This window comes from Pseudochaenichthys georgianus, chromosome 9 (genome assembly GCF_902827115.2).
Source record: "Pseudochaenichthys georgianus chromosome 9, fPseGeo1.2, whole genome shotgun sequence".
Taxonomy (NCBI): Eukaryota; Metazoa; Chordata; class Actinopteri; order Perciformes; family Channichthyidae; genus Pseudochaenichthys; species Pseudochaenichthys georgianus.
The window spans coordinates 28,089,122-28,110,545 of NC_047511.1; the positions used below are offsets into that span (position 1 = coordinate 28,089,122).

General features: G+C 40.3%; 1 protein-coding gene across 4 annotated transcripts; it reads left to right on the top strand.

Moving 5' to 3' along the window:
- The first annotated feature begins 4,254 nt into the window (after positions 1–4,254).
- Positions 4,255–20,061, top strand: LOC117452693 (excitatory amino acid transporter 1-like). 4 transcript variants are annotated; one of them, XM_034091412.2, is made up of 10 exons: positions 4,255–4,388; positions 4,840–5,170; positions 6,005–6,142; positions 13,687–13,891; positions 14,046–14,088; positions 14,529–14,794; positions 14,878–15,111; positions 15,496–15,690; positions 16,733–16,867; positions 17,952–20,061. In XM_034091412.2, the coding sequence occupies exons 2-10, from the start codon at positions 4,987–4,989 to the stop codon at positions 18,157–18,159; spliced, it is 1,608 nt and encodes a 535-aa protein (XP_033947303.1). In that variant the 5' UTR covers positions 4,255–4,388; positions 4,840–4,986; the 3' UTR covers positions 18,160–20,061. The 4 variants fall into 4 exon arrangements, with proteins under 4 accessions (XP_033947303.1, XP_033947305.1, XP_033947304.1 ...); XM_034091414.2 differs by having other exon boundaries at positions 4,935–5,170; XM_034091413.2 differs by having other exon boundaries at positions 4,954–5,170.
- Positions 20,062–21,424: the final 1,363 nt, after the last annotated feature.

Genomic DNA, 21,424 nt, shown 5'->3' on the forward strand with positions numbered 1-21,424 from the left:
CATACAATCATACGTATTGGGATCATTTGTATTAATGTGGACCGGAGGGAGAGGGTGACGAGCATAAGTTTCACTTTCCTTTTTTATTTCAATTCCAACTTTGGTCATGAAGAATATGTTTCTCTGTTGTCCACGATCATAAAGCAAAGCAGCAGCATCAGCGCACGGTGCAGAGTCTCTAGATGAGTTTACAGTAGTCCCTCGTTCTTATTAAACATCCATGTTGTAGTCCGCTGTATAGAAAACTGTGGTTTCCATAGTTTCCCCACAGCAGCAGACTAGGGTGACCAGATCCCAACAAACCAAATGTGGGACAAGGAGTATGGTTGTGTGGGACAATGTGGGACACCCTCTCAACAGCACCCCCCAACCCCCGGAAAAAAAAACGTAACAAATATATAACAACAGAGCAGAAAGTGAAGTCAAAATGCAGTTTTTTAATAAAGAAAAGTAAACTAAGGCTAACCAAGGCAGCAGGCATTATTCACTTCAAGTGTTTAAAAATGCATCTTCTTAATTCAACTAGTGTATTACCTGTACAAGTAGGCACAACATAAATTAATAGATAAAATAAAACCAACACTGGCCAGGAGGGAACAGAAACATAATAATACATAAAATAAAATAGCTTTCAGTTTTGTCCATCACAGCAACAGAAGGTGGGCCCCCACACACAGTGTGTGGGCTATGTTGTCACCTAGAACCACTGGTTTCTTTGACTCTGTCAAACAACTCTCCACAGAGGCAGGGGCAAGCACATCTGTTATTATGGACGCTGCTTTTGTACGACCACATGACATTTTCTTTACTATCTCAGAGTCTGGAAAAATGGTCGGCGCTAGCTTGTTACCAGTCATTTGACCGGTATGAATGGGAGTGTTGCACTGTATGGTAAACACTGGTTATTTCTGCTGCTGTTACCTTTGGCTGTGACCATCATTTTTTGGTTTGAGTAAGAATGTCTCCATAGAGTGGGATGTCTCTTTTTGAGCGACACGTTTCTTGTGAGAATCACATTCTCTATGTCTTTTGACGTCGTATTCACTGCCATGTGACATTTAAAAATTACTCTTGCAAAGATTGCAAAAAACTCTCTGAGAGTCGCCCTGCACTGGCTTCACCCACGGGTAAGTGTCTTCCCAGTCTTTGTTGTATGTGCATCTTCTTTTCTTCTTAGCTGTAGTTTCAGTTTCCTCCATTTTCCATAACCTGCTGCGTCGCCTGCGTTCGTTGTTGTTGTTGTTGTTTGGCGGGGGTGGGGGTGTGTGTGTGAGTGAGTTACTCTCATTGGTTACAGTTTGATTGACAGCAAACACAGCCCCCTGATGATAGCCTTCCCTGCTTTCTCAACAGCCAATCAAAATGAAATATGCGGGACATCGTCTCAATTTGCGGGACGCACCAAAAGTCGTGAAAATGCTGTGCAGTCCCGCGCAAAGCGGGACATCTGGTCACCCTACAGCAGACGCACACAATAGACGCTTCTCAATACTCAAATTTCCCCTCCTCGACTCATCAGAGGCTTCTCAATACTCAAATTTCCCCTCCTCGACTCCCCTCCTCGACTCCCCTCCTCGATACTTAGACCCGCCCACAGGAGATGCGAGCGGAGGACCGAGGAGGGGAACCGAGGAGAGAGGAGGGGAAGCAGCAGACGTTTAAAGAAATGAGAACTCCTCTCCTCTGAGCGGTCATATTAAAGCGATGTCCGTTCATTATTACGTGGCAACAGCTGCATCAGCTGTCGAGTGTTTTGTCATATTTTATAATCTCTGTTAGATCAGCTGAACATTGTTCCCCCACATATGTACTTTTAATTCATTGAGAGTGCGGTATAATGAGACAATAACAGGCTACAGATGCGGACACACACACACAAATATATTTATATAAATATATGCAATTTAAAGTATGAGAGCACTCTCATAATAACGTTCGCAATCAGAGACTGGATATATCCCCCCCTCTCTCTGGTCGCTGAAATGGGGAATTGAAATTACGGGCCAAAAGTTGTATTTGCAAGTATTAAAAGTAAGCAGAGGACACCAAACCAACTGAGACCCAGTGTGCGAACTATACCACGGTCTCCGGGGGAGCCGTGATTTTTTTTTTTTTTGTGCAACTGCACAGACATAGGCCTATTATTATAAAGAGAACATCTGTTGCACACGGGGTGGTGCCACAGGTCTACATTTACATGAAACGTCCTGATGGATCATGTTCATGTCAACAGATTTCCCGAGCATGTATGGGCTACGCAAACTTAAATCAACTTGATAATAAATAACCCACGAACCACCAATGTAACGTTTGACTGTTTAATTAAATAAATGTAAAATGACTCAAAAACAGGCTACATTGTTTCACATGGGCTATAGCCTATTATGGCTGTAGCCTACACAGAGCCGAACACACGCGATAAGAGCAGCCAGCGGCACCAACCATGAACAATATTAATATTAATAATACAGCTATAGCACAACACAACCCTCTCACTGCCTGGAGAGACGCGACGCCACACACACTACACAACGGCTCGTCTTCTTGTGTCTCTTCAGCCCCCAAGTTAACGTTAGCTGTCAAGTTAGCACTAGCACTGACCTTAGCTCCCTCCTCTCTCGGTTCTGTTGTAGCAGCAGTCACAACGTATGTGCTACCACCAGCTACATTAGGTTGGTCTTCTTGATCAGGTTGTTTGGCCGTCTTTTTAAAGAAATTGCCCAAGGTACGTTGTTTTTTCTTTTCGACATGTCAGCAGCAGCAACAATGCCTGGTAAACATGCAGTGCTAACTAAACGAGTGAGTGGGTAGTGGGTGGAGCTGCGGGCAGCGTGCAAGCAGGCGACACTTTTTTCATGAATCATAAACTCTAAATATAATTTTATTTCACTTATTTTACACCTTTGAAAAAAAAAAAACATGCCCAAAATGGAATTTATTTGGTCATCATATCAGTATTTTAGAGAGCTCCCCCCAAATGTCACAAACCATGTTCCCAGGGGAGCTCATGTCACCACTAGGGGAGCCATAGCTCCCCCTGCTCCCCTCCAATTCGCACCCTGACTGTGTTGAAACAGCTCTGATCTCCACACAGCAAACCCTGGAAGGATACTTTGGTGATATTATTCTTCCAGAGGTTATATAATTTATCTTAGCTCATAAGTAGCAGGAAGGGTGTGTGTATGTCGGTGTCTGTGTGTGTGCCAATGTAGACTGACGGTTGAAACATTTCACAACATCTATGCCAATTTGCCAAACATGAATTCCCTTGCAATGAGTCAGAAAGGATGCCTTCAGCTCTACCTCTCCAACTTACTCTCTCCCCCACTTTTTTACCCAGACACATAAACCCAACCACACACAAATGCACAAGAAAAACACACATTTTTAAATACACACCCTCAGCATTCATTGCATCACACATGCCAAACTCTAAATTCCTTAATTTTCCTCCCGGTCGTCAGCTGCTTGTGTTTGGTTGATCCTCTGTGGGACTGTTTTTCTTGACCAATTTCTCCTGTGCTAAAGTATTCATTACGTTTAAATGACACACATTTAACTTACTGTCCCAGAAGCATTCAGTTTGCGAAATTCCTCCAAAATTCTAAACACTCATCACTGTTTGAACAGATTGTTTGTTTATAGCAAAAGGTTTCAGAGCACGAGTCGAGACTGGAACTTGGTCAACATTTACCCGTTCGGTTTAGCTCCGCCTAACTAAAGACTCCACTGTTTTTCATGGACAAAAAGGTGACCTTTGTCTGATGTAAATGTCTAATGGACTTAAATCTAGCAAAAAAAGGCAGATTGATTAATGAGTGTGTCAATTGGAGATGTGTCAAAAATAAATGTATGAATGGCTAATCCACTTCAAAAAAAAATTGTGATTGATTGAGGATTTTTATTTCACTGTTGACTCACTCTCCACAGGAATCTTCAATCAGGCTGAATTTCTCAAGCGTGAAAAACCATTTGAAAGGAAGGCTGAGAGGGATAGAAGAAACAAGAAGGTCCTTTCTCTTTTTCCTGCTTGGAAAGCTCATTATTCGTCAAACTCCCCTCTGTCTGAAAAGCACCCTCCTTCTCTAAATTACCTCACTTTCTTAGATCCCGCCTCACCTCCCCACAAGCCCACACTGTGTGAGTGACTAGTTTTTCTTCTACGGCACCGCCTCCGTTCGTACTGGCCCTTTCATTCCCTCATCTCGCTGCTGCTCCCTCCTCTCTTTTCTCCCGCCCTCTCCTCTTTTTACTTCTCTTTCTCTTCATTGCTGGTTGCTCACACCAACCAGCTCCCAACCAAAGAGCTCTCACACTGGGTTTTAAACCAGAACTTTACCTCTGAAAGAAAACATTACTCCAGAGGAACTTATTGCTGAAGTCTAAAGGTACAGAAACTATTTCTATTTTAGTATTTTACCATTTTTAAATGTGCCTGCAAATGCATTTTACCATTTGACCGTTGTAACTGTGTGTATCTGCATGTGTGAGACCATGAATCCTTATCAGCATAACAACACGTGTGTTGTAGTGACTCAAGTTTGTTTCATTTGTGAATGAAACACACGCATTCTTGACGCATGCATTTCATTTATGTTTTTATGCATATTTTGGGGGTTTCATGATTATTAGGCTCCTGTAATCACTCCTATATGCTGCATTTTGAGTTAAGCATATCAATAATACAAAGCACAACTTAAAATGTGTTTTAAATCTATTATTATCTGACTTAACTAAGAGTGTGGCAAAGTGCTTCTCTACCTTTCATCATTGTTTTTTTTTTTGGTCAACCAATGTTTTTAACGCAAGCTCTCACAATATGTCTTCCCTTTCGATCAGGACACTTAACAATACTTAAGCCAAAGGACATGTGTTAAAAAGAGGAAGAGGGGCAGCAGGGGTTCAGCAGCACCTTTAAGGCATCTTCCTTACAGTTAACTTGAGTTCCTGCAGGTCAATAACACATCTAAAGACCCAGCAGCAGCTATGACTCAGAGCAATGGGGAGAACCAACAGAGGACCCGGAGCGGGCTGCAGCAGATCCGGGCCGGGGTCCAGTCCCGATCCCTGCTGGCCAAGAAGAGAGTGGAGAGCATCACGAAGGACGATTTGAGAGGATGCTTCATGAGAAATGCCTTTGTTATCCTTACCGTCGCTGCTGTCATTATTGGTAAGTGAGAACCTTTTCTTTGTCTAGTAAAATTAGTCCAGGCACCACATGGTAATTTAATTGATTGAATATTATTGGAGAAGAATGTGTTAGCACTTACAGAAAAAGGCAGGAGATTTTCTGTCTCCTCATTACATCTATCTGGTGTAAGCAACTCCTCTGTAGCAGGACGGAAGAAGGAAAAGAATAGAAACAAATAGTGGAGGATGAGAGAATAAAGGGACCTCAGATGAACCTAGCAGGCAGGCCTTAATCTGACCCGGCAGCTGACCCTTGACCTGCTGCCATTAACCTTTTCAGTCGGTCTCAGTAGGAAGTAAGCCAGGCCCACCCACCGCCTGCACATCTGCAACCCTGCTAGAATTACACCATGCCATGACAAACACACATCCTGATTGCTGCATTCAGGATAGTGTTAACTTCACTTCAGGCTGCCGGGTCAGCCAGCTGGGCCCTGTTGGTGGATAGAGCTGTAGGGGATAAACCCGGGATAAACTGATAGATGAATATAAGGTTTCAGAGACTGAAGAATATCACACAAAAAAGTTAATCAAGTTAAATACAATGAGCAAAGCAAATGCATTTCCTCTAAACAATGTTACTCATGCTTAAACCTGGATCATCGGAGCCCCAACTCTCCTGCACCATAGCAGACTACATTGTATTTTGTATTTTATAATGTGAGTCTGCAAGGCAGTTTTGTGTTACAATACAATTTTTCAGTCCCCCATTCATAAATAGGCTTGATTTTGCTGTAATATGCTAACTAGATTATCTGGTCTTGAAATTCTGATCAGGTTTGGACTTTTCTTCCACATCTTATTATCATTGCAGGCACTATCATGGGATTTGGCCTGCGGCCTTACAAGATGTCGTACCGGGAGATGAAGTTCTTCTCATTCCCTGGGGAGCTGCTGATGAGAATGCTTCAGATGCTGGTGCTGCCCCTGCTGGTTTCCAGTCTTATCACAGGTAAGAACATCAGGTCATATAACTTATATTAGGATATCTTCCGCTTTCTTCATTAATTAATAAATATGAGCTATTACTCTTGTAGTCTTTTAAAGTTTCACACAGACAGACCATCAAGAACACAACATGTTATTCTTTCTTTTTGAAAGCCTCAAACTTTTATTTTAAGTCATTGAAAGTACAACTAAATATATATTTGAATGATGTGATGTGAATCTGATGGAAATTAGGTACTAATAGCATCATTGATGTTAACAACATACTTGTGTCAATGTTGCACCCAGGGTGTTAAGGCTGTACAAAGGCGTGGAATTAAATGCACGATGCAGAGACAAACAAAGTATCAAAAATAAAGTGTTTTAATGTAATCAGGTAACAACACACTGAATACATAAAGTAACAAAACAAACACTCAATAAACTGTCTAACCTATACTATCAAAAAACTACTTACTTAACCTAACACTCACATGGACGATAACTCTAAGGACAATGACAAATGATCTTAACGCTGGAATGCTTGGAACACACAAGACAATCTGGCAACGAGACAGGGGAAGACAAGAACTATATATACTACTAGACAGACAACACCAGGTGAAGACAATTTAGACAATAGAGGTTTCTCAATACTCTAATTTCCCCTCCTCGACTCCTTTCCTCGACTCCTATCCTCGATACTTAGTCCCGCCCACAGGAGATGCGAGCGGAGGACTGAGGAGGGGAACCGAGGAGAGAGGAGGGGAAGCAGCAGGCGGTTAGAGAAATGAGAACTCCTCTCCTCTGAGCGGTCATTTTAAAGAGACGTCCATTAATGATGACAGAAGGCACAGCAGCCTGATGGACAGATGTGTTCATGACCACTTATATATTTACTTTGATTTATTGACAGTGCGGATAATGATACAATAACAGGCTACATATGCGACATGCCACACACACACACACACACACACACACACACACACACACACACACACACACACACACACACACACACACACACACACACACACACACATATTTATATAAATATATACAATTTCTGTTATACTGAGTGATATATATTTTACACACTGCTCTGCTTTCTGCACGGACCTCAAAGCTGTTCTCACTGTAAACATCGCGTCACGATGAAAGCAGTTTCTAAAATAATATCAAGGGGTTGATGCAGAGCTGTCATTGGCTGAGATACTTCCGGCCGTGTGTCACGCCTCCACCGTTCCCGGAAATGCATCCACGGAGGAGCCGTGGAGGACCCATCAGTGTCTTCTCGGTTAGAGCTCCTCCAGAGAGCCTCCTCGATGCTCGATGCTCGGTCCTCGGTCCTCGAAGTGCATTTAGAAAAATGAGATGTCCTTCAAAATGGCGCGCTGAAATTCATTTCCGGGTCACTACCGGAGGACCGAGGAGTCGAGGAGGGGAAATTTGAGTATTGAGAAACCTCTACTGTAAACATTGCGTCGCGATGAAAGCAGTTTCTAAAATAATATCCAGGGGATGCATGCAGAGCTGTCATTGGCTGAGATAAGCCCGGCCGTGCGTAACGCCTCCACCGTTCCCGGAAATGCGTCCGCGGAGGAGCCGTGGAGGACCCATCAGTCGGTTAGAACTCCTCCAGAGAGCCTCCTCGATGCTCGGTCCTCGAAGTGCATTTAGAGAAATTAGATGTCCTTCAACATGGCGTGCTGAAATCCATTTCCGGGTCACTACCGGACGACCGATGAGTCGAGGAGTCGAGGAGGGGAAATTAGAGTATTGAGAAACCTCTATTCACAACAGCGGGAAAACAGACAAGGCAGGAAACGTACTTTAGACACATGAGGGTAGACAAGACTATCAAAATAAAACAGGAACCTATCTAAACGCATAACATGAAACCTAAACTAGGGAAGAATCTTTAGCAGAGCCGTCTACGCACAACACAGGGCTTACACACAGCACTCCCAAATAGTTGTCAGACCATTTAGCAAAGAGAAGTGTTGCTTATTTGTTGTTAAAATAAACCTCAGATATCTAAAATAAGCACACACAACTAAGCCACTTTCAGTTCAAGCATGTGACATTACGATGTTCTAAATGTGTCACCAAACAAAGGCCTTTTACTGTATATCCTAAAATAACCTTTTTAAACTGAGGCTTCCTGGCATCTATTATATGAATAGCGCCTCACTAGATAAAATCCACCAATGTCCCCTAGAGGTCTGAAGTAAATCAAAGCATCAGTTTTTTACATATTGGAAAAAGTAGGTCAAATTCGTTGATTATTTATGTGGGATTTATGTTTTGCAGGTAGCATGTGTTTTCTGTGTATAATCGTAATACCAGTGACAGTGCTGTTTGTTGTTTTGTGGCTCCACTGACTAACGTGTAGGCTACCTAATATCTGGCAGAGTGAGCCAGCTGTTTGTTCAGCCAACCCTCTAGTTGGTGTTGTGCATAGCGGTGCGTGTTGGCATGACCTCATGTGCTATACAGTCAGATAAAGGATGATGTGTTTTCAACTTAAACTACTGGTCTCAAGCAATCACGTGCTTGACCCATGTTGTAATGGTCTTGAAACTTAATACAGCACAACCAAAGTGATCTAACCTTTATTTTGTAATTCAGAGCTGTTGGGCTAGGTAACTTTGTGGTTTCTTAAAGATCTCTGCAACTCACATGTATTTGGACCTGTGTTTGAGCAAAAGACAAACATATGCCTTTTCTCAGTTATAATCCAGGGATGAAATTAGTTCATTCGTCACTGTTGACATGGTTCACAAAAGCGAGTCTGACACGCAGGGAGGCCTTCTCCTTGAGTTAAAGGGTTTGTCCAGACTCTACTTGTTATGGAAAAAAATATATAGAACATGTGACTTTCCATTCGTAAGCAGCACTGACTGACAAAGGCGGGATATACTGACACCAAATCTCCAGAGCAGTGATTGACGGGCAACAGGCCCGTCTCCTAAAGGGATGACAGACACACTTTGCCTGATAATAACCTGCTTTGTGCTGCAGCAGGGCGTAACATCAGCATCCTCTGACATCATGTCACATGACATCAGCTACACCAACAAAGAGTGCGGTCTGTAGTCAAGTCATCCCGCACACGGCTCCTTTCTCATGTCTGAAGGGATGTGCCTTTTGAACTAATCAGATACAATATTATTTTCTATAAAGTTTTCATAGGACTAGAAAAAGTCAATTATTATTACAGATAACACACTTAAAGGTGGGGTATGTAATTTATTTCAGAAACACTTGTTGTTATATTCCATGGAATGCTCTTAACATCCCGATAGCAATGAATATATTAAATGCTTTGACAATAAATACATAAAAAAATGTCATCTGTGGAAGCTGTAGCACTGTAAAAAGCACGACCAATCATTTTAGCCGGCCCGGCTAAAATAACTGGATGGCCTACCTGCCTGTCAGCCTTCCATCTGTGCACAAACTTATCTCGTGCCCTCATTGGTCATGTGCGCGTTCCGTTCGTGTGTGTTGGAGGAGGGGCTCTGTAAGGAAGTGGCAATTTTTTCCCGGTTGTGTATTTTCAAATTCTTGCGCACTCGAGCTGGTTTCTCCAAAATTACATACCCCACCTTTAACATGACATTTTTTTTAATATATATTTATTTTCTTGTTTTTATAGCCTAATTTTGTGTGCAACTTGATGGATAGTCTACACTGCACCAATAAAATACCGTACACTTATTCTGGTCATTTTGCATGAAACAACTCTAACCATAACCCTAACATTAACCCTTGTTTCTACAGAGCATATCAAAATAGAGCGCATAGCACAAAACTATTTTAACCAGTAAATGCATCAATCTTCCCCAACACCAACTTGAAAATGAAGTCAATATGCTAATGGTTAGGTGATAATTCTAAAAGTAAATTAATATAAAATGTGATTATTGTTATCTTCCATAGTCCCCTGCTATCCTTTAATTCAAACACAACATCTAACATTTAATTACATCCTACAGAGGTTACATCAGCCAGGTGTCGGAAATGTTGTAGAGCAGATTGAGGGCTGAGGTCACAACAAGAACAGCACCGCATTATGTAACTGTGACTGTAAAAAGTAACTGTTTCACCAAAACAAACAACACACACACACCTGCATATTATGCAGACACATTGCAACTCACTATCTTAAAGTTATTTTGACTTTCAAAACAATAATCAGAATAAAAAATGTTTTGTACTTTGTCATGGGAGAAAAGGATAGTTTTTAAAATACTGTAAAACATTTTCTTAACTCCTGCAACACAGCTGTTTTACTCACCATTTATTTGAGGCTCACTTTTTTCTCCCACGGTCTTCAGATTTCCGCTTAAACTTTGACCTCGTTTGAAAGTAATATGAGACGTTTTAGGTGACTTTAGGGAAAAACAGCAACCATTGATCTTGAAGAGAGTTTGAAAACTTTAGCTGTATGTTTATCAGTGTTTTTAACCCCAAAATAAAGGCTTGATTCACCAACTTTCCAACAGGAACCAATATCCTATACAGCATAAATGTGATTAAGCTCTATTTTAGAGCTGTGATGCGACAGAGCAAAACTTTGAAAATAACATATTTTTGGAGATAAAAGCATCAGAGCTATGCTCCTTTGACTTCCTTGCTGCAAACACGAGGCCCCTGTGTAAACTGAGTGTCACGCTCCTTGCTGAATTGTGTCTCTGTGTGAAATGGGTTGTCTCAGTTTGAAGAAATTTGCTTCTGAACTTTGATCCTGTCCAAAACTGAGACAAAATAGGGAATTGGGAAAAGGGGCCCTGCAAGGTAGAAAATGAAGGAAAGCAGGATTAGAGGACCGGCAGGTAGGCGAACCAAGGATACAAATGTATGAGAGACTTCAGATAAACGGCTCAATGCGTTGGTCGTCAAATCTGTGTTGTCTCAAGGCCTTTCAATAAGAGCTGAAACACATGAAGGGGCTGGACAGGAAGAAGGGATGTGGGCAGTAAAAGGAGGAAAATGAGAATGATTACAGAGGAGGTCATGTGGAGGAAAGGAGGTGGAGGGACTGGGAGTCAAGACAAGGCCAAGGGTTAAATAACTGGACCGATTCTCTGTGAGTTAGCCTTATTGAATAAAGGCAGCAACATAAAGCTGGAAGTTAAGTGATGAACAAAGTTAATCTGAACAAATTGTGCTATAAATATAACGTCTAGACCTTTCATAAAGCTCTGTGGATGTACATTTTTTTTAAATGATTCATCAAAAACATCATCAATATAAATTATGTAAGAATCAGGGGTCTTATTTGGTCCATCGATCACTGCAAGACATTACCTTATAAGTTTTCTTTTATTGTGTAGAGATATTTTCTGACTGCATGCCTTGATGTAAAGTCTTGCAAGAACTGTGAGTCGTCAGTGGATGTTAATTGCCCTCTGGTCAAACCCAGCTATACCCCCCTCCAAAGTAGGCCTACTTTTGTGTTTGATGAACATTCCCCATATGAGAAAGAAAGTCATTCTCCTCGCTCTCCTTCATACTCGCTTCTTTTGTTCCTTTGAGAGGATGAAATTGGTGAGGCTGCGTCCGTTGTTGCCTGGACAACAGGCTGGGGATCATTGTGTGCGTGCAGGGCTGACTAAGTCAACAAGTTTTCCCAGGGCTGTCAGAAAAGAAATTGTAGGAGAGCAGGGCAGAGGGGTGGGAGGAGGAAACGGGTGGCTATGAAAGGATTTTAGCAATAAGATCAGTGTGCAAGAAAAAGAAAGAAGGGAGGTAAAGATGTGGGGGCAAGAGGGGAGGGGAACCAGGGGGCACCCTGAAACAAAGGGAGGTACAGGGAGGAGGTGAACAATTTGGGAGAAGAAAATAAGGGAGGGAAGGATGAGCAGAATAAAAGCCTTAGTCGTGGGCGTGTTGAGACAAGAGGAAAGCAGAGGGCCAAAGCAAGGGCAGTAGGGGCGCAGTATAGGGACACACACTCCACACGCACACAAACACACCACACACACACTCCACACGCACACAATTTGCCACATATAAAAGGAACACATCTATCTTCCATCACACAAGCCTGCTTTGCCTCGTAAAGCTCTGAATGAAGGAAGACAATAGCCATAATAGGAACTGACACATTGAAAATGAAAAGTCAAGTCTATTGAGGCAGCTTGTCCCTTTCTAAATCCAGTTTCCTGAATGGCTGTCTTTCTGTTTACCATCACTATCCTGACCTGTGTTTAATGCTATTAGAGCTGGAGTCGACGGTTTAGCTTCCAGGCTCTGTGACGTCTTCAAACTCTCCTCTGGCTCCGATTAAATGTTACTTTCTCCAGTGGAGGTTTATCAATTCTTAACCGGAAACCAGCTTTGTGGAAACTATTTCAACTATCAACCCAACATTTATTTCTGGCTTTCCAGCAGGCCTGTAAAATACTATTTACCACATATTTATGGTTACACATATTTAGATACATCCCTGCAGGAGTTATTACCCAACATACTGTAACAGGGAGCAAAATATTTCCTTGGAACTTGATCATCAGCTTTTGTATTATGTTGCAAGAATCTTTTTCTGCATAAATCATAGCTCTGTTAGTCTGCTTGCCCTCACACATATTCCATGGAGCTCAGACTGTTAATCTTTTACTGACAGTCTCGAGTTCACAACGAACTAATGTCACACTTGGAGACATGCAACACTGTTACATGATCAAATAAAACACAATATTTAAATGATGCCAACCCTACTATAAGCTTTTTGCCCAACTATCAAAACCACAACATCTAAATTGTATTGGCTTGTTTTTACAGAGTTCCTCCCTGCAGCTATAATATTGTATCTGTATTTAAAGTCAGATAATGTATACTAGATCTCCTCATGGGTGCTGTACAGTAGGTGTTGTTTTCCAATAAAGGTCAGAGCCAGATTGTGTTCCCTGCCGCTCTTTGTTTCCACAGATATCAAGGCAGATAATACAGATGGGTGTATTCCACCTATAATCACAGCACCTTTTCCCAGATCAACTAAGCTCTTAGGGACACAAGTAACTGACACATCAATGCAAACTGTAAGGTCACACGGCAGCATGACTAGAGATGAAATGGAGTTTTTTCTTTTTATTTGTAGAACAATACAAAAGTTGCAGTATTTCTTATGACAGTAACTGAACTTTGAGATGATTATATTGTTTTTTAAACACATGCTTACTCTCATGATGTACCTATACTGTATGCACAGTATGCAACATAAGTAAAAAATAAAGCTGCTAACAGTACAGTGCTGTTGCTGCTAGGAACTGAAATGTCTACAGCTTGAAAGTATTTCCATAATTCTGATAATGAGTACAGCTACCAGCAAGGCAAGGCAAGTTTATTTATATAGCACTTTTCAACGCAAGGCAATTCAAAGTGCTTTACAAAAAAAATGAAAGACATTAAGCATTAAAAAAGAAAAGCTAATAAAATAAACATTAAGGAAAAATACATGGATAAAAGTTACAGTGCAGCAGATAAATACTTTAAAAAACTCTATTGAGGATATAACCTTTTGTACTGATACATTAATGTAGACAATGTCCTTCTCAGGTATGGCAGCTCTGGACGGCCGTGCTTCTGGGAAAATGGGTTTGCGGGCAGTTGTGTATTACACCACCACCACTGTTATTGCTGTGTTCATTGGTATCGTCATGGTGCTCATTATTCATCCTGGACAAGGATCAAAGGATGAGTTCACCAACCAGCAGCAGATTGAGCAGATCAGCCCTGCTGACGCCTTCCTGGACTTGATCAGGTACACACAGATTTATGGGACAACAAAACACAGTCACAAGAGAACTCCGGTACACTTATTCTGGCCCAAATAGTCTATATATTGTTTTTTTAGAAAATGTCTATTTGTTATTTGTAAATCCTAATAAAAATGTACCTATTTTCTATTTCTCTAGAAATATGTTTCCCCCTAACCTTGTGGAGGCTTGCACCAAACAGGTAACCCTCTCACCACATCCATTCTTTATCTTTTTCCTTCAGTTACATAATGATTTGTTTCTAAATGATCTTGCTTAAGCCCATTAAAGTAAACATGCTACTATGATTAAGCCTCTCAGATACAGGGTATTGCCATTGTCATTCATGTGAACTTTAAACTACTTACTGGAGATCTCTGTTACACTGGAAATTAAATTATTAAGCAACTAAATCTGAATTTGCCATCATTATCAAAGCATATCACATGTCCTGTACCCATGCTTACACAGCTGAGATGCTAACTAAGGCCACTTCAACCTCCTTATTCAAACAGATCTTAATATACAACAAGTTAGATATAGGATATCTTTAAAAAGTCAAATATAGTTCTTAAATAAAAGCATGCATATACATGTTATTGCAAAAGGATTAATCACTGTTTAACCCATTTGTCTTTGCAGTTTAAGACACAGTATGCCAAGAGAATAGTCCATGTGAAAATGACTGTGAACGACACCATATTCACACTTAATGGTAGCAAGATGACCCGGGAGGAGATGATCCCGGTGCCTGTAGCGGTCAATGGAGTCAATGCTCTTGGCCTGGTTGTGTTCTCCATCTGCTTCGGTCTGATCATCTCGAACATGGGGGAGCAGGGGCGGCCCCTCAAGGACTTCTTTGACTGTCTTAATGAAGCCATCATGAGGCTGGTTGCCATAATCATGTGGTATGGATGGATGAATAAGGCTAACGTAAAATAAAATGCTGGATCTGGATTACAAATTCATAACATTACTCATCGATCCTCAGGTATGCCCCCATCGGTATCCTGTTCCTGATCGCTGGTAAGATCGTGGAGATGGATGACATCTCATCCATGGGCGGACAGCTGGCCATGTACACTGTGACGGTCATGTGTGGCCTGCTCGTTCACGCCCTCTTCGTCTTGCCAACACTTTACTTCCTCGTAACCAGGAAGAACCCATTTGTTTTCATCGGTGGGTTGCTGCAGGCGCTCATCACCGCTCTGGGAACATCCTCAAGGTATGTGGTTGTGTTATCTAACTTAAGACCAACTAAAAACTTCACAGACTGAAAGGTCAAGGTAGAATGTATTATAATCTTCCTTAATACAATGTAATACTTCAATACTGGACGACAAAAAGTATTTAATTGCCCAAAAAATACTCTAATAATGTATTTTACATTTTCCTGATATTATGCATTTAAAAACGGCAATAGTTGCTTTGTTAAATTATTACTAGAGTAGTGATTTTAGACTTAGTATGTTGTCAGCCTTCTTGATGCTTAAACCCACACGTGGTCAGATGAGAGTCATAAAGAGGTGGTTGATTATTCATAATAGGCTATGTCTCTGTGTTGCTGTTTTTTTTTTTTAATCCATCCTCTCCCTATATCCTTCCTAAGCTCTGCCACATTGCCCATTACTTTTAAATGCCTGGAGGAAAATAACAAGGTGGACAAGCGTGTGACCCGTTTCGTGCTCCCTGTTGGTGCCACCATAAACATGGATGGAACAGCTCTGTATGAAGCCCTGGCTGCCATCTTTATTGCTCAGGTCAACAATTATAACCTTGACTTTGGACAGATTCTCACCATCAGGTAAGTTATATACAGAGCACCTGCATCACAATCTACAGTATGCTATTTCAACCTAAATGAATGAACTTTAAGGTGGATTCAACAATCCAATCCAATACACTTCTTGTCAAATGTATTGAATGTCTGCATACCTGTCCATTTTGTGTCTATGACCCTATCAACAGGGTCCATACATAGCCTTGGCTATGTATTTCTCATCTATAATGGAGAAATAAACAATACACAATATTAGTCAAGCAATAAGGTAACAGGGTGTCTTACATGCCTGAGCACATTTCAGGAAAAAGGCCATGGGTATACAAAGATACACATATACAAAGAAAATGGGAGTGAGATGGTGGGGGAAAGTTTCTTTTAATATTCCTTTCAATTATCAAAATGTTTTCTCTAAAATTGCTGAATCCGGCATTAAGAGAACCTGAGAAGACTTGATCCAGTAAACTATGCCTGGAACTGCTCTGGAATATTTCTAGTACTGGTACATTCGTCTTTAATTAAGTCAAGAGATATTGCTTAACCAAATGAAGCATCTCAAAGCCTCAAATCCAAAATGGTGGAATGAGCTCCCCATTGACATCAGGTCAGGACAGCAGAAAGCTTACACATCTTCCGGCACAGACTGAAAACTCATCTCTTTCGACTCCCCTTCGAGCGATAGAATTACTAACAAAGCACTATATACTAAGAAAGGACTGGCTTATCTAAAACCTGTTGAGTAGCACTTGAAATGTTTTGGCTCTATGAAATCTGATGTACTTATATGATTCTGTTTTCTTCAAGTTTGTATCTTCTTGGTCGAATGCACTTATTGTAAGTCGTTTTGGATAAAAGCGTCAGCTAAATGCAATGTAATGTAATGTTGCAGCTTTTTGACCAGGGATTGATGGCGGATAGTATTTCAGCCAAATGCATGATTTACAAGTGACCCTCTTTAATCATAATACCAAGGAGGGGTTGGAGTTCAATAAAGGGACCTGTCTTTCAAAGTTTCACTGAAAATGAATGAAAATTAAAAAAAAATGTTGCACTTTTTTCCCAACAGTATCACAGCCACAGCAGCCAGTATCGGAGCAGCTGGAATCCCTCAGGCAGGACTGGTCACCATGGTGATAGTGCTAACGTCTGTAGGCCTTCCCACTGACGACATCTCGCTCATCATCGCTGTTGATTGGTTCTTGTAAGTGTCTGATATATAGAGGCAGAGCATCCAACGAAAATGAACACACAAAAAAAACATTCGGTTAGCATTTTATAGAAACTGGTAAATGCTATTCATATAAGATAAGTTAGTTAAGAGGGTTGAGGTAACATCATGAATATGAAATCCATTATCCCTCCCATAGCGAGGGAATTCACAGGGTAACAGCGAAGGTACAGGGAAGACAATATAAACGCAAGTGCTAGAAGCCAGTAAAAACAATAATACATAATACAATGTTCATATTGCATATGAGCAGTGTGATTGCAAAACTCTGTTATGTTACAGTAGTTCAAGAATTATTCAGTATGAGTTCAATTAAACTCCTCCCAGGGGGATTTTACTGGGTAAAAAGGGATCAAATTGGTGTGCTCTGCACTATGAGTGGATTAGAGGAGAGCTTGCAGAGACACTCCCATCACATTCCTCGTCCCCCTATCCATCTGTTTTTATTCAGTCGGGGTCCAAACCCAGTGCAAAGCCTTCTCCTCTTATCCACCGCCTGTGTGCTTCATGTGGTTTCAAGATTGCCTGGAGCGATTAAAACCATTCAGTTTACTCATCATCATTTTTGGTTCACACACATTTAGAATAGAAGAATAGAATTGGGAGGGATGAAACCCTCTTTAATGGTCACACATGCAGAGCACACAGCACACACAGTGAAATGTGGCCTCTGCTTTTAACCCATCCTAGTACCAGGAGTCTAGTACTAGGAGCAGTGGGCAGCTACTGTACAGCGCCCGGGGAGCAGTGGGAGTGAGGGGGGAAGGGGGGTATCTGGTGCCTTGCTCAAGGGCACATGTAGATTTAATTTTCTACATCCAAAATAAATTGTTTGATATTTCATACTGATTGTCTTCCTTCGTCGTTTTGTCTTCCCTTCATGTTGTCTTGTTTCATGTGTTTTTGTCTTGTTCCAACTTGTTTTGTGTTGTTTAATCTTTATAAGTCCTGTTTCATCTTGTTGTGTCTCGTTTCATCTCGTTATGACATGGTTCATCTTGTTTCATCTTGTCTTCTCCCTGCCACCTGTCCTCACCTGTTCACTGTCTTTCCTCAGAGACCGACTGCGCACCATGACCAATGTCCTTGGAGACTCCATCGGTGCAGGTATAGTGGAGCACCTGTCTCGCCACGAGTTGCAGAAGAAGGACCCTGAGGTGGGAAACTCGGTGGTGGAGGAGGCAGACAAGAAGCCGTACCAGCTAATCTGCCAGGAGAATGAGTATGAGAATGAGAGACCTGCTGACAGCGAGACCAAGATGTAGATTGTTGTTCAGGCTGCTTACATTCTTAGGAAAACAATTGCACTGCATTGAACCACGTTCTCAAACTAAGCCCTACTTAATTTGAATACCTTTGTCTCTCAAGTGTGGAGGGACCAAATTAAATTGATCTACAGCTAGAATATATTTCAACCAAGATGAGTTATACTTATGTGTGTGAGCTTCCCAGACAGATGGTTCACTGTTGCTTTGTTTTTTCTAAAAATGTGTATTATGATGTTTCCTAAGAGTACTATGTGTTTCTGCCATAGGGTGACAGCTATTTACTATTAAAGCAATAATGAATTACTCTTTAGCTTAGCCTTGTTGCTCTGTGGCCTGCACGCCATATCCAGCTCCTCTCAGAACTGTGACGACTGATCTCCCCCACTAGAGGCCAGTACTGCTGTGAGTCTTAACACTGCAGCAGATTACCGCCCAAACTTGACTTTTTCTGGCTTTAAAATTGTTGCTTTTGTTTTGCTTGAGTGGTGATGTATGTAGGTGAAATGGTTGTGAAAAATCTGTTTGGAAACTGATGGGAAAAGTGCTTGATACCATGCACATATGGACCATGTCCACTTTTTGGGGGAAAAGGGCTGCTTATTTGCAAACTTCTGTATAGACATTAGTGGCTTTATTTTCTACGATTTGGTGGAGGGATTATGTAGGCCTACTGTAATTCATCCTAAAACACACATACCTGTCCAACACAGGAAGTGCTACACTTTTCAGAATATTTTGGCAACTATCTAACCCCTTTTTGTGACACATACTGCTCAAACCAATCATTTCAATCATAAAGACTGGCAAACCAAAATCACTCAGCCGTGTTTTTACCTGTACATTTGATCAACTTAGAATGTAAACTGTAATAATATCAAGATATCAACCAAAAAAAAAAAACACCAAATATTATTTTTAAATGTGGGTAGTTTCATCAAAATCATACCTGCCCATGCCCGGAAAAAATATTGCTAACCCGTACATTAGTACTGCTAAAAAAGTAAAATAGTGATTTTTGTATTATTGAAATCATAATTTTGATTGTGAGTTTACCCTATAACATGGGGATTTAACTCAAAATGATGTGTTGAAACATTCACATGTCAGTACGAACTATTGTTTTGTATTAAATTAGTAAACCAGGTATTCAGTAGGCTGAATATATACTTTTCTAATACTTTTTTCCCCAAATCAGACTCTTTAGATAACTAAATCTAATGTTTTATTTCATTTGATTAAATATCAACGCATGTTGTAAAGTAACACATTTGAGTTATTTTCTAATCTTTTTGTATCTAACTTTTAGGCTTACTTGAAAATATTAAGTATATACATTAAAAATGCAACATTTATATAATCTTTGCTTTGTATAGAAGATTATTTTGAATATACTGTGCTTGTATAGAGAAATGTAGATAAACATGTACATTCATTGTAGATTTAAATTGTAAAAGGTTCTTTGAGGATTTTGTATGTAAAGAAATTGTTACAATGCTCTTGCCTAAAGATCAAAACTAACAATCCCTCTAGTTCCTTTTACAAATGCAAAACTGGCTGATTTAATTAAAGGACCAATTGTTATGTTACCTGTATGAACTTGAGGAAATTAAATAGTTCCTTTGTTTACAGTTGCAGGTGTCTCTTTTGATATGAATGTTTCACACATTAATTCATATGTGCCTGCAAACACACACACACACACACACACACACACACACACACACACACACACACACACACACACACACACACACACACACACACACACACACACACACACACACACACACACACACACACACACACACACACAAACGCACACTCAAACACACACACATTTGAACAATATTTGTAGTTCTATCTTGCATGGATTTTTATCAATAAAATTTGTAATCCGTTTTTGTATCTTTTTCATTATTATAATAGTTATCTGAAATACGTGTGAATTCTAAAATCAGCCTATAAGCCTTTGTTTATGTGTCAATGATTATATGTATTTAATGTTTAAAATTCTTATTTAATCCTTGTTTGGCATCCTCCCGGATTAGCTAGAATCTAGGTAATCCGGGAGGATGCAATGTTTAAAACATTTCTAAAATGTTGTCATCGTTGTCCATTATTTTATCCTATTTTGTTGGTTTACTGTACTCATCTATTGCATGTGTGTCCACTCCAACCATCCTCAATTGCTATTTTGAGGTTTCTTACTTTTTTATCCCGTTAAAGTTTTTGGAGAGTTTTTATGAATCAAGGGTCTAAATACGGAGGGTGTATGCTGTACTGATTGTCAAGCTCCCTAAGGTAATTTTACAATTTGTGATATTGGGCTGTAAACATAATTGACTTGTCTTCACCTAAATAGTTTGGACATTCCTGTTGAGGCAATAACTGCCTGTTAATCAGCAGAATGCATACAAGCTGTCCCGAGGTATGGAACAGACACTGAACAGATTAGTGAGTATAGAAGATGGAGGCTGTATCTTGTTAAGGGTTATTTGTGGTTGTTGGTACTGGAGGGGACAGGGGTTTTCATTGGCCTCAACCAACCTTGAACTTCCTGGCTAGAACTTCAAACCAGTATTATTTTTCTACAGTTTCCTTCAACAACACATCAATATTTCTAAGAATACTGTAATTGTCATATTTACCAAAGGTTGATGCTGACCCCTTGAGGTCAAACAGTGATTTGATTTCCTAAAAAAAAGTCAGGATATCTCTTTCACATTGGGCAGACTAAGGCACTTGTGTCATGTTTTACACATCAACACAATGTATCTTGCTGTTGGCACATTTTGAGATATTTTATAAATGTACATGCAAATACCTTAATTGTATGTGTAAATTCTCCTCTATCCTTTGATTTGCTTTAATTTATATTTCCCAATATATATAAATGCTTCCTTAATGATGTTATATGAACCATTCTGCAAGATGAGTGTGTAATTGTGCAAGCATTTGGACAATAATTCAATTTGACATAGTAGCTGCCCTGTGTGTGTTAAGCTCCACCACATTTATAAGACAGCAAGTTACTGGTTACTTAGCTTAATACAATTGTAATGCACGGCCTTGCATTATTTCTAAGTGTAGTGTACTATATTTTAAATAATATCTAACATCACAAATATTTGTAAGCTATACTTTAACGCATTAAAGATTAAACAGTTTGATGTAGATGTTTCGGGTAATTTCATGGCCAGTTTTATTGCCAGAAAATATATGTATATATTCTATTTAATTAGCAGTTTGAAAGTAAATTTAG